A 14,691-nucleotide genomic window follows, 5' to 3' on the forward strand; every position below is an offset into this window, starting at 1 on the left:
CAACATTATGGAAAGGATTTCTACAGAGATAGACCTTTTGTTAAAGAGTAAGATGCTTTTTTTTGTTTAATGAAATATCCCCAAAATCGCTCCATTTAAATAAACAGTAATTTTATCACTGTAAAACACACTTCATTCAAAGTCGACAGAAGCAAAATAATACTCAAAAGCCATCTTGGTCCATCTTTTCACTGTTCCAACCATCACAGCTCTGGTTTGGTTGAAATAAACCCTTAATTCACCCATTTACATGTGAAAATATCCTGGCTCTAAACACGCTTAAAGTATTGTTTATTTAGTCTGGTGAGTTTGGCAATGGCGATTTCGTTAAACAAAAGGATTGTACTCTCTAACAAAAAGGTCTATCTCTGTAGGGATCCTGTCCACACTTTGAATAATGATCTGAGCCTGTCAGCGGCAAAAACAGAACTTTTAGTGGACGAAAATTGATGATGCACATTTGCCCCATAGGGTTACATTGCAGTAACCCGGTTCGCGGCTGCCGGTTACAGCATTCTCGCTCAATACTGGACCAATTTCAAAGATTTCTGTTCACATCTATCACTTACACCAGCTACTGACACCAATGCATGGGTAAATGCTTTAAGGTCTGGCTGCTGTAACAACAAACATAACTCTGTATTGTGCGTATTAGTGCGTGTTTTTCTGATTAAAAGTTCCTAAGCATTACCACCTTTAGGAATGCAATCACACACCATCATTTACATTCTGAAAACCTCTCACGCTGGTACAAACACACATGCAGTCACACATAGGACCTAGTGACTTTTCAAAACAAAATGGGATAGTTTTTCCATGCACACACACACACACACACACACACACACACACACACACACACACACACACACACACACATAAAGATTTTTAGGCCTGCAACCTCCAGTGTAGAATATTTTTGTCCAAACTCAATAAAAATGGTAAGAGAGGGATGAGAAGGGAAGACCCGCAGTCCCTGTGGTGAGAGACAGCAGGAAGCATGGGGTAGGATTTGTTGTAATGCTGCCTCATTACCGAGAATCTCTCCCTTCCCCCTCTTAACTCCATAGAAAATGGGCAAATAAGAAGGAGAGGCCAATCGAAGGACTTCCTGAGCTGATTGCTGCCTGCAATGGAAAGGAAAGTGTTTTCGCTGCTATCGTTGGGCAAGAGTTTCAGTCAAGTCAGATTGCACAGGTAAGATTACAAATTCTATCACAGCAAGAACACAAATATCGTATCGTGAGGCCTCTGGTGATTCCCCACCCCCCAGGGAATATGAGTATCCATCAAAATCAGTAAAATATTTACTTTGGGAAATGTTGATTTACTACTACAAATAACCACAAAAAAACATACATTGCAAGGACTTTAATGTTGTACATTTTAGAAAAATTATCTTCAGAATGGACCTATTCCCACATTTAGTGCATGCAGGTCACACACTATCGCTCTGTCTCACACACACACACACACTAGGGCTGCACGATTATGGCCAAAATGATAATCACGATTATTTTGATCAATATTGAGATCACGATTAATTATCACGATTATTTGTTGATTTTAGCCAAAACAAAATTTTATTGTCACATAATTATATAATTATAACTGCTTTTACATCCATATTGTGCTACATTCCTCCTTTATTGAAGGATACTGTGAAGGAGTATGCCATTTCAGCTGTTGTGCGACCGCTTTCCACACATGCATGTTTGCCGTGAAAGATACAGGCAACGCAATTTTCTGTTCACGTTAACGGCGCATATGGTGCCCGGTATCTACCAGACGAAATAGCTACACGGATTTCTGTGGCTCATTACACTGCCACTTGCATGTCTGCGTTGCGCTCTGATGCTTCGAAACCCACGTTAGAGGCAACATAAACATCGCTGAATGTCACGCTAGTAAACACTAATAACACGTTACACTGCAGGTAACGTTAGCCTACCGTTAGCCACAGTAGTAACTGGATTAAACACGGCTAAAATGCTGACTGCTAAACAGTGTAGTGTATCTGTATTTCACTGTAGGTTTCCAACAGCGGGACGTCCAACAGTCTGCTGCTAAAGCTATGAGCTAAAAGACACAAACTAGCACTGGTCACTGCTGTTGTCTGAAAAACAACACAGATGGGACACAATGTTGCGTTTACTGGTAAACTGGTAAACATTGTGACCGGCTTATGATGACCGACTGCTACCTGTTGTGGAATTTTCCTCACGTTACTCTGTCCTCTGTGACTGTCTACATCTAGAAACTAAGCTGCGCGGTGCAGGCAGGGAACAGCTCTGATTGGCTCATGGAGACATGTGATCAAACAGTGGTTTATGGAGCGCTAGATTGGCTTTGCAAAAACTGTTCTATGAACGGAATGACGCATTTTAAATATCGCTCGATCACGCAAATTTGATCGTGGGAAGCCAAAATCGTGATCGTGATTAAAATTCGATTAATTGTGCAGCCCTAACACACACACACGCGCACACACACACACACACACACACACACACACACACACACACACACACACACACACACACACCATTATCAGTCATGTGCCATGAGCAGTCTTGTCACTGTGGTCCCAGATACCTCCAGGATCCCCAATTACAGCTCCATTGATAGGGCTTACAGCTCCAATTTAAGTGCTAATTGCAGCAGTAATGAGAGTGTCCGGGCACAACGGCAGGCCCTGTGGCTTCACCCAATCAGGGTCCCCGCTTTCCTCCATCCCCACCTTTACTCCTCCACCGTGTGTGGAGTGTGGCGGCCTCTCTAATTAAATAATTAGATGTGCAGCAGCGTTCCTGTCTGATTTGCCCAGGGAGAGTCATCCTCACATAAATAGCTTTTGCTGGGTGAATCAGAGAGGCTTTTCTCCTCTCAGCCCTCATAAACACTGCCCCCCACACACACACGCACATGCACACATACACACACACACACACACACACACACACACCCTCCCTCCCTCCCTCTTCCACCACTGTTTTTTCCTATCACTTTTTTCTCTGTGCCTTTTTTATATTTTTTATCTGTCTCATGTCATCCTCATGGTGGGGCTTTTGCGTTGAGCCAAATGTTAAATTCTCCATAAAAACACTTAAGAGGCACCTAAGATGAGGGAACAGTGTCAGTTAGAATAAATCAAGCTTTTATCAACAGCAGACTTACTGTACAGTTGCTGACAGATCTGTCCATCTAACACAGATCCCTCTTCAAACACTCATTTTCTTTCTGTTTTTCTCACAATTCTGTACTTCCTTTCTGAGCACCACTTTCACGTCACATGAGGAAATGTTCCCATCGTTTTCAGCTTGCAGCGGGGTTGGTGGAGAATGGGTAGGCTGCCTGTGCAAAGTTGGCGGGGGTGTAAGGCTGCATTCACACACACCCAGGCGTTCATCAGACAGGTCGGCGAAAAACGCAGGCCTTCCCATTCATTTTGAAAGGGGGCAGTGAGTTAAAGCTGCGGCGGTAGGAGGAGCCGAAAAAAAATGACAGATTGAACTTTTGGAGAAATGCAAGCCAACAGTGTGGTTTGAGGCGGTGTGAGAGTTCTGTACAGTAAACAGGAAACATCACTGCCTCTATCTCTGCCGCAAAAAAGTTTTAAAACACTATGAGGGTCAAAAATGAAAACACAAGAACACAACAGGACGTCACACAAATGGGCCGTTTCATTGACACTCCCCATGACGCACCACCCTGTGGCAAATCTGCCAGATCGCTTTTCTTGGTGTGAATGCCCTCCAAACCATCATCTCTCTCTCTCTCTCTCTCTCTCTCTCTCTCTCTCTCTCTCTCTCTCTCTCTCTCTCTCCCCTGTCACCATCTTGTTTCTCCCCGGTCAGGCATGGTCCTTCCTGAGTCATCTCCCGGTGCTGGAGGTTGAGATGAGTGTGAAGGGCTGGTGGGAGGAGAGCCAGGAGGAGACGGAGCGGCCCCTGCCTGCAGCAGGAACCAACCCGAAGGCGGAGCGCCGCTGGCTGGATGTCCACGCTGACCAGGAGTACGTCCTGCAGGTGTCACTGAGACGCATCAACCTGGGCCAGCAGAGGGTCAGTATGCACAATACCCTTGGATAAAGTACTTGATAGCAATACTAGTATCTAATATGTACTGTACTTAACTATCAAAAGTCATGTTCTAAAATTAAATGTACTTTATTATTAGATTTTGTTTTTCATTATGAACGTTGTTGTGGCTTCTTTATAGTAAAGCATCATATTCAGGGTTTACACTCCTTCTCGAACATCAAATGCAATGAGCTTCTGATTTAGTGTTGCGCTTCCATAAAGTTGGGGTGCTGGGTTAAGAAAATCGCTCCAGCCTGTTTTGAACTCACCCCTTAGAAACTGAAACGTAGCTGCAGTTTGGTGCTGGGACACAGACTCTCCTAGGAAACGCGGTATAAATACTTGTCTCGTATGCAAAGTTATTAAAAAAGAAGAGAATGTACTCCTGGGTCTATGCTCTGTTAGTTTAAAGGCACAACTGATGATACAGTAATGTATCACTAAACATCTAGGCCTGTAACAATTATTACATAATTGTCTAATTTTTTTATTTTTATTTATTTTTTAATAATCGCTGTCTTTTTTTAAAGGTGCTGTAGGTAGGATTGTGAAGATCCATGTCTTAGCCAAAAAAATTGAACATCGCCAACTTCTCAGTCCCTCCCCGCCTTTCTGCTAAAGCCCAAAACGGTCTCCTAAGCCCCTCCCCCCACAAGGGAGAATGAATGCGTGTGCATAAGTAGTGATTGATATGCAGTTAGACACCCCCAGCCCTGATTGGTGCATCTGAACAGGGAGCGGTGGATTTTTGCAAATCCCATTACAGGCTGTAGGTGGTGCCAGAGGAGCTGGATTTATTTTTTAATTACCTGCTTCCTGTAGTTCTACTGGAACTTAGGGTCAGTTTCAGCAAATATGACAGAAAGTTAGTTTTATAAGGCTTACCTACTGCACCTTTAACCACAATTAATTGCTAACATTAGCTAGGGTCTTAAGTCGTATGACAGGTAATTGTTGATGTTGTTTAGATATGCCACATTGTAATTATATAAGTGATTATTGGTCAGACTATATCTTTTTTATTATTATTTCAATTATTAGTTGTTGGCCCCTGACCCTATACACATTCATGGCAACAGAAATGACAAGGGGGGGGGGATACAGTTTGTATGATAATAAAGAGGCATAGTTTACTTCATAGGCTGTGTATTTGTGTTATTACATCATCTGGGTCACATGACAGTGATAAAACCAAAATATGTATTCTGGGATTCATTCAAAACTTTAATTTGTTTTAAAAAAGTAATACATTAATACATATTTTTTAATTTGACTGAAAGAGACAATTGTATTGTTTATGAAAATTAAATAATTAAATGTGACACAATTAAATGTACAGCCAAAATTTGGAAGTGTTACAGCTCTAAAAACAGCACAAACTGACTTTTTACAATAAATTAGATGGTTTTATCAGCTGTACTATTTTGTGTAGCATAGCATAACACAGTTTCTGTTCAATTTCCCTGTCAGCTATTAACAAAGTTGATCATATCTTAGAATTGTTATATCCAGAAATCACGTAAAGGCCACCTCAGCTGAGATTTCATAATGAAATAAAGTTGATATGCTGAGTATGTACGCCTATGTAGCACAGTGGTACTGTACACTCTGTGTCTCTTATTTCAGAGGAAGCAGGACAGTAAGGCCCAGGCACCGAGGTTCCCCAAGGCCAAGGATGAAGGCTGGTTCCTGGTCATGGGAGAGGTGGATCGCAGGGAGCTGCTGGCTGTCAAACGGGTCGGATACGTGCGCCACCGCACCGCTGTGTCTGTGGCCTTCTACACACCGGAGAAGGCTGGGAAGTAAGAATGGGTAGAAAAAGGAATAAAGCCAGACATAGCCTCGCATTGCCAGGCCTTCCTCCACAGCGCTGCGTAAGAGGGTGTGACTAGTCCACACAGCATTCCGGGATGAGAGAAAAACGTGCTCTGGTTTATTGGCATTTCTTAAAACCAATCACAATCGTCTTGGGCGGCGCTAAACTCGGACGGAGCCACGGTGCCGCTGCAAAATAGCCTCGGGAAGAAACTTGTTTTGGTGGAACGTGTGTACGTACAAAAGTTGTTTTAGTCGTGCAACAGAAAACTCAGATTGGACAGATAGTCTAGCTAGCTGTCTGGATTTACCCTGCAGAGATCTGAGGAGCAGTTAACCACAGTCCTCAGAAATCCACCAGAGTTTAGAATGCCAACATTAAGAAAGCGGAAGGTGAGGGACTTCCGGCCTTGAAAGAGGGGCATCCGGCACGATTTCCGGCAGCAACTGAACATTACTGAAAGTGGAACGTCGTCGATATAAACTAAACCAGACATAAACACAAGCTTTCCCTATTCCCTCCATGTATAGCGATTGAAAGGAAACACCTCAGTTGAACTTCATCGACCGACAAACGCTCTAGATTAGTAGCAGAAACATAGTTGTCACAGCTTTTTGGTCAAACATTTCCGCATTTATTGTATTTAACAATTTCAGAGAAGGCATGGCCCCTACTGGTCCAAGAACTCATTAAAATATTATTGACTTTTAAGATGTCATTTCACCAGAATATATGAAAAGACCACGACAATGTGTCAGTCCATCGCTCCTTTTTTTTTTTTTTACTTCTCTACCCCGTCTGTGGCTCGCAGCCCAAAGCCCAGCGGTTCCTACTGAAGATGTACATCTTTAAAATGGCTCACAAATATAGAGTGTAATAAAACAAAATAAAAATCAAAAACAGCTGGCATCGGGAGCGTTTGGTAAAACGTTACTCTTTGGTGCTTAAGTGGATATTTGATGCAGCAGGACTGGTTACTGTGTGTGGGATTGAGTCAAATGGAACCTATTTACGATAGGAAAAATATAGAATATCACCAGACTTATCCTTTAAACCAGGGGTCTTCAACGTCTTTTAGGCCAGGGACCCCTTAGCTAAAAGAGAGACAGAGTAGGGACCCCTACCGCATATATTGTATATAATTAAGTTGCATATTAAACTGGGCCGAATGGATGAAAAGAAGTGTTATTTATGTATCATGTTTCAACGTTAAACATACATCCGGAGGGCACAGTGATTCCTTAAGCATAACTGTATGGCTACCATAGTTACCTACCTATCGTCTCTGTGTCCTGATCCATGTCTCGCTGTAGACACAGCTGAGAAGTCAAAGACAGCCAAATTCACCATAAACCCGCGTATCGCGGAGCAAACACGGGAGACGCCAAAACGATGGTCGCTCCCCGCCCGATCACAGCCGGACGGATTGGACAACACGAGCGCCGAAATGAAACTAGCTCAACTTCACGCCACTGTGCAGCTATTCGCCGCGCTTCAGCGTGCGGTGTGTTTCTAGCGTTCCGTTCTAACTGCTGATCCATGTACCTTGTGGTTTCAGGTGCATCTACACACTGTACCTGATGAGTGACAGCTATCTGGGTCTGGACCAGCAGTACGACATCCACCTGAATGTAACACCCGCCAGCATCTCTGCTCAGGTCAACTCCGAGGTGTCCGACTCAGCGACTCAGCTGTCCCTCAAGAGGAACACTGACCGAAAAAGTCGTTGATCAACAGATGAGTGGGATGAATCTGAAACACAAGCGATTGTATTAAAGGATTTCTTCCTGGCATCCTCAAACTGCTGTCCGTGTCACTGATTGCTGATGATCGGTGCATTCCACTGACTGCTTTACAATGACAGGTGTGAATTTACTATTTTGCTCCACCCACTTTGTATCAGCTTCTCTTATCTACTTCTGCTTAGTTAGTCATTTCTAATATTGACTACGTTTACGTGCAATATTATTCTGGTTTTGGCCCGTATTCACAAAAAGACAATATTCCAACTAAGCTGTTCACATGGCTTATCAAAATGAATATTCCACTAATATTCCTGTTTACGTGCAGCTGTGCAAAACAGGATTTTGGGACAGGAAGTTTTCTTCTCCATGGGTGAGCTTTCTAACACAGCCTCCCTCTTTCAGTCCTTTAACAACCTTCTTGAAAACATCAGCGTAGCGATGTTTGCGCATATCCAAAAACCTGTTCATATCAAAGTCTTTCATAATGTTTAAAAGTTGCTGTTTCTCCTTCCAGCCAGAGATGGGGGGGTTTCTTTTGGCCATGCATATCTACCACAGCCCTGCAAACGGTTGGCTGGTTGGTTTGTGTACAGCAACCACAGCAACGCACACAGCTGACCGTAAGCCGTGAACAGGCAAGAGGCCGTAAACTGGGGTAAAAGGCCTGATTTAGACGCATATTCCGAATGCGCATGTCTAAAGAATGCTTCTAAAACCCGAATAATACTGGAATATCCCACATGTCTTAATCGGAAAATGCTATATTTGGGGAAAGGCCTTATTCAGAATATCTAAACGGAATATGCTGTTTACATTACCTGTATCGAATTCTGAATATTATCATATTCGGAATAATAGTGGAATATTGGTGTGCATGTAAACGTAGTCAGTGGCAGTGACCTTCACTTCTTAGTTAAAACATCTGTATTGTGACTGCATTGCATTATGGTCATTTGAAGCTGTTGCAGTACAGGAAAAAGGTTTGTGTCTCTTCTACTTTGGATTTCTCTGATGATGTAATATCAGTGTGAAATGGGCGATCTAGCAGAATATCTAGTGATTATTTCAAAGAGAAAAGTTTTTGTTCACTGAAAGGGTAACTACCATTGTTTTAAACCTGGACCCTATTTTCCTATGTTTTTGTGTCTAAGTGACTGATGGGAACAACAATCTTTGACATTGGTCCAGTATTAAGCAAGATCGCTGCAGTCAGCAGTCAGCGAAACAAGTTATAATATAAGTTAATAGGGCAATTGTCCAGCTTGTATTTACCTTCACAAAAGTGGTCGTTTTACCGCTGACAGGCTCAGATTAATATTCTAAGTGTCTGACAACATTATGGAAAGGATTTCTAAGGAGGTCGACCTTTCTGTTAAAGAGTAAGATCCTTTTTTTAAACATAAAAACATCCGCGAAATTGCGTTCGCTAAACCCACCAGACTCCATGTAAATAAACAGTAATTTAAGCATTGTAAAATACACTTAATTCAAAGTCGACAGAAACAAAATAAAACTATGAAAAGCCGTTTTGGGTCATCTTTCCACTTTTCCAACCATCACAACTCTAGTTTTGGTTGAAATAAACACATAGTTTACAGATTTACATGGAAAATGTGTTGGCTCTATACACGCTAAAAGTATTGCTTTTTTAAATGGAGTCTGGTGGGTTTAGCGCTAGCGACTTCAGAGCGGTTTCTGGTTAAACAGAAAGGTCTCAAAGAGGTTTTAAAGGTCTATCTCTGAAGGGATCCTTTCCAGAATGTTGTCAAACACTTAGAATATTAATCTGAGCCTGTCAGTGGCGAAACGAGCACTTTTGTGAAGGTAAATACAAGCTGGACAATTACCCTGTTAACTTGCATTGTAGCTTGTTTCGCCGCTAAGCGATCTCGCTTAATACTGGACCAATGTCAAAGATTGTTGTTCCCATCATTCACTTAGACACAAAAACATAGGAAAATAGGGTCCAGGTTGAAAAAAACATTAGTTACCCTTTAAAATATTTTTATGTTCTCATTTTGTTGATTTAACCTTGATTGAACAAGGCTGTCACATTCCACGTGGCTGTGAAATAAAGCTTTCTTTTTGCAAAAGTTGGGAGGACACATCCGTAGTCAGTATCTGAAAATCCTATGAAAGCTGGACACACAAAGGCCTCACTATTCTTCAGATGAACTAGGTCATCCAACCACATCTAAGATAAAAAAAAAAGCTTTAGTCTGTATGCAGTGAGCCAATAGGCATGCAGCGTGCTTATAGTAAGATCAAATAATGGATGGTGTTTTAAGCCCCCAACGTCAGCTTCAAGGCAGTGCTGCGACCGTCGACTTCAAGGCACCTAACCCTAATCTTAACCCTAAAGCCCGAGACACACCAAGCCGATAATCGGCCGTTGGACAGTCTGGCGAGGTCAGTGACTCAAGTCTCTTCAGTGTGTTCCGTGCCGTCGTCCGTCCGAGGGGCCGTCGTCCTTCATTTTGGCTGATTTGACATGTATAATCGTCGGGGCGTCACTACCGGCAGTCGGACTCAAATGACCCATCTGATTGGTAGAGTGCTAACCCGGAAACGGGGAGCAGAATGAGCGTGACTAGAGTCTCTCAAAAAATCTGCCGAAAATCTTTTAAACTGACCTTTGACGATCTGAAATGAAGACAGATTCAGCAACTGCACGGCCTATTTCTCGCTTAAAATGTTTTCAGAAACACGTTTCAGTGAACTATTTTAGTACAATATGAGATCGTATTCTGAACAAACCGCCATGACAGTCTGGCTTTGAATTTCCGGAGAAACCAGACCCACGTGACGCGTTTGTCCAATCAGCTGCCGGTTTTCATTTTTGGGCGACAATACAGATTAGCAGCGCCTGCTGTTAAGGAGACGTATTACATCTCGTCTCTTCTGTGTGTTCCGAGGCACTTTTTTGACCAACTCGGGGAGACTGATCAGTCCGACTGGCTTTTCTGCCGAGGGTCGGCCATCTGGTCGGTGTGTCTGGGCCTTAACCCTAACCATACCTAATCCTAGTTCCTTCCAGGCAGCGCTTGCCTGGAAGACGATAGGGCTGTGCAATTTATCGAAATTTAATCGTGATTATGATTTTGGCTCCCAATAATCACAAAAACAGAATAATCGAGAAAAACAATTATTTAGCTCATTACGTTTTGCAAGTAAACTCTTATTTTCTCTTTTGTGTTCTGAATGAAAAAATGGTTTCAATAGGAAAAGTATTAAGGCAGAGTTCACAGTTGTATGTGTTTTTTTTACTGCTGATTTATTTGACTTTTTCCACTGTTTAAGTACAATAATTGCAACATCTTTCCAGAAGTCAACGAGTGATCGTGTTAAATTATCGTGATTTCAATATTGACCGAAATAATCGTGATAATATTTTTTCCCATAATCGATCAGCCCTAGAAGACGACGTTGGGGGCTTAAAACACCAAACACCCTAATAATGCTGGTGATTGGCTGTCTAGCGATACACGTCGTGGAGACACGCAGGAAAAACTCTAACGCACAGAGAGACGGGCTCACGTAGTAGGAGCTGAAAAATAAATAAATGTAAGGATTAGTAAATATAGTAAAGAGTAATGTTAAAATGGATATTATAAAATAGGTATCGTTCAGGAACCGATATCAAAGTCTCGGTATCGGTATCAACATTTTTTGACGGATACCCATACATTAATGGTGTCGCACTTGGTTGTACACACACAAACTCACAGAAGTAGTTGTGTGAAGAATAAAAGAAAAAGAGCTTGAGGCAGAAGTTTAAACCCTGTCCACTTACACACCTGTACGTTTACACCCAGCCAATTGTTGTGTAAAGTGGGCCATTGGCCAGATATGTCTTCATATCTGGCTTCACCCAGATTCTGCCACCTGACCAGACACTATTAGATGATCCGACAGGTTTGCGGTTGCGAAGTGTCAGAAAGTTTGGTTTGTTGAATTTTGGGTGGGCTTTTCTAACTTGGGGAGAAAGGCTGGTTTATGCCAGCGGAGCATTCGCTGCCATTTTGTATGCCGCTGTAGTTTGTCTGGACAAACTGGGCTCCACAACATTTACTCAAAAAAATCAATTTCAGTCAACATCCAATATGTAACAGTTTACTCTAGAGTTATGTTAATAAGTCGCCTCGTTGACTGAGGAGGAGAAGGTCTGATAAGCATCCCACAAAAAAAAAATTCTCTGATAGAAAATACACATACTGGCAATATACTGTAATCTATGACAATTCACCATATTCAGTGTTTCCACCCTGTCCATTCAAATCACAAATGTCTCTGTTGCCGTTAAACTGTTAGAAAACCCTTGACTGTAATATTGCTGGATATTGTGTCCGTAAAAAAATATATCAAGAATTGAGATGTGGTCAGAATGCAACATGCTTTACAGATTCAACTCGACAGAGAACAGGGTTTCCGCGTGGTCTTAAAAATTCTAAAATTTCAAAATAAAAATTGTAAGCCTTAATAAGTCTTAAATTTGCAGTATTGTGTTGTGGTCTTAAATCATTTTAAACAGGTCTAAATTATTAAAATTTTTAATTCCGTGGTGCTGTAGTTCTCTCTTTTGTAGTCCAAATATCATTTTGCTGTATTACGACTACAAATGAGACCAACATGCAACTTATATTGCAGCCAATCAGCTTCCGTGTGATTGGTGCGAGTCTCTTTCAGATTGTACCACGGACATAAAACAGATTTCATTCTTCAGCTATGGGGACGTGCAAGTTTAGCGATACTTGGCTTGAAATAAACTGAATTGAGGGCTTAGTTGATGATGTGATAAAGGTCTTAAATTTCATTTATAATTTGACCTGATGAAACCTGCAGAAACCCTGCACTGAAAGCCTTTGATGTAAATTTACAGCTAAAATCTCACAGTATCTTACTATTTTAATGGTATACAGGATCATACTGTAAATGGCAATGCATTCTGGGAGGAAATAATAATATCACAGCACTGTCTGCAAATGTTACAGATTACAGGTATTAACATTACAGGTATTAAAGTGATGGTTCGGAGTAATTCACCCTAGGGTCCTTTGCACCATGACCTCGAGCCAAACACCCCCCCAGAAGCTTTTTTCACCTGGGTATAACATTGGGAGAGTTAGCATAGAGTAGCGTTATCAGCTGAATAGCTTAGCGCAGGGGCTAATGGACCCACGTTTGTATCTCGTAAGTTACCCCACTAATAATGCCCGAAATGATACCAAACGTCTACAAGTAGTACAAATAGGTTTTGCTCTCATAAAACGATGGATTGGAAAGTTTGTAAGTACACCAGTATACCACGTATAAAGTTCATTTTTACATTCACAACATAACACACATATGGACCTAACATATTTCAAAAAATGAAAGTAAAAACGGTTTTGTATGGCAGGCCACCTTTTAAGACATGGCGCTCTTCCTGGGGGCTTGGTATTAACTGTGAATACCAATGCATCTTGGTGAAAAAAAGGAAAAGGCCGGAATTACACTGCAGCCAGTATATAGAGAGCCGAAGTCCCGCCCTTCTACTTCCGATCAATGGGACCTATCTTTCAAAAAAATATGAACGAGAGTCAATGGAGAGGATTTTTTATCCCGTTTGAATTGAGCCATGGATTACAAATATGATGTTCGTCAATTTAAAAGATAATTTTTCAACCGAAGAAAGTCTCAGTTTATTGTTAAACTGTTGAAGTATAAGACTGTGAAAATACGTAATTATCGTACCGGGGATGGAACGTTACTCTAATGAGCAGAGGATCTCGCTTGTTCTTTTGCTTCTCTGCTGAGAACACTTGACTGGATAAAACCCAGCAGGTAAGATAACGTTACATGTGTTGTGGGACAGAGCTAAGCTAGCTAGCTAGCTAGCGAGCAAGTTGAGCATCAAGCTAGGTGAGGTAGATTGTGTGACACGAGAGATGCAGCTAACTGAGACTTTCTTCGGCTGAAAAATTATCTTTTAAATTGCCGAACATCATATTTGTAATCCATGGCTCAATTCAAACGGGATAAAAAAATAATTTGCCTCTCCCCGTTCACTACTGTTCATCTTTTTTTTCCGAATTAAGGTCCCATGAAGTCCACCGGAAGGGCCGTGACTTTGGCTCTCTATTACTGTAAATCCAAATAATACAGTAAGAAACTGTATGTCTATTTACAGTAAAATGCCTTCAAATTTAAAAACTGTATGCTTACTGTAAATAAACAGTAGTTTATCGGCGAACTGCTGCCAGTATATTACTGTAAATTTACGGTGAAAAGTTTTACGGTGCTAAATAATACAGCAACAATTCTAATTGTGTGACTCGGTGTTCCTCTATCTGACCAGAAACCATGAACTTATGTTTTAGGGGTTTTCTTTTTAGTAAATACCCTGAGAAAAAAAAGAGGGAGAAATAGACCCCACAGACATCCATGAACTAAACCAGCTTATAACAACCACTGTGGCCTTATGGGTAAATAGCAAGGTACCAGTAAATGACTTTGCATTAGATCATTCAAACTGTGACATCACCTATGCCATATTGGTAGGTTTGGTGCAGTGGTGGAATGTAACTAAGTACATTTCCTCAAGTTCTGTACTTAAGTACACATTTGAGGTACTTGTACTTTATATTATGTTTCTTAAAGATGATTTTTGGGCATTATTTGGTCAGACAGCTGAAGTCATGAAAGGGGAGAGAGCTACCAACTGAGCTATCTGGGCGCCCAAAATGTACTTTTTACTCCACTACATTAATCTGACACCTTTAGTTACTTTACACATTAAGATTTTTGCACACAAAACACATTTAGTTAATAAAATACAATGTTTAATTATAAATCATATTACCCAACAATATATAGTCCACAACACTGAGCTGATTGACAGAACTGTTTGGATCGTTTCCGGTTTCTAAAATGTGAGGATTTTTCTGCATCGAGTACTTTTACTTTTAATACTTCCAATACATTTTCCTGAGGATACTTACATACTTTTACTTAAGTAGTATTTTCAATGCAGGACTTTTACTTGTATCAGAGTGTTTTTACATTGTGG

At 41.3% G+C, this 14,691-nt stretch overlaps 1 protein-coding gene across 4 annotated transcripts in view; it reads left to right on the plus strand.

Moving 5' to 3' along the window:
- Positions 1-7,699, plus strand: part of ascc3 (activating signal cointegrator 1 complex subunit 3) — a 193,131-nt gene extending 185,432 nt beyond the window's left edge. For 3 of the 4 annotated variants that reach the window (XM_039805613.1, XM_039805615.1, XM_039805614.1), the window contains exons 39-42: positions 1,071-1,197; positions 3,858-4,064; positions 5,709-5,884; positions 7,457-7,628. In XM_039805613.1, coding sequence (XP_039661547.1) covers positions 1,071-1,197; positions 3,858-4,064; positions 5,709-5,884; positions 7,457-7,628 — 682 coding nt within the window. Of the gene's footprint in view, positions 1-1,070; positions 1,198-3,857; positions 4,065-5,708; positions 5,885-7,456 lie in introns of all 4 variants that reach the window. The other variant, XM_039805616.1, reaches the window with a different exon arrangement.
- Positions 7,700-14,691: the final 6,992 nt, after the last annotated feature.

This window comes from Perca fluviatilis, chromosome 7 (assembly GCF_010015445.1).
Source record: "Perca fluviatilis chromosome 7, GENO_Pfluv_1.0, whole genome shotgun sequence".
Classification (NCBI taxonomy): domain Eukaryota; kingdom Metazoa; phylum Chordata; class Actinopteri; order Perciformes; family Percidae; genus Perca; species Perca fluviatilis.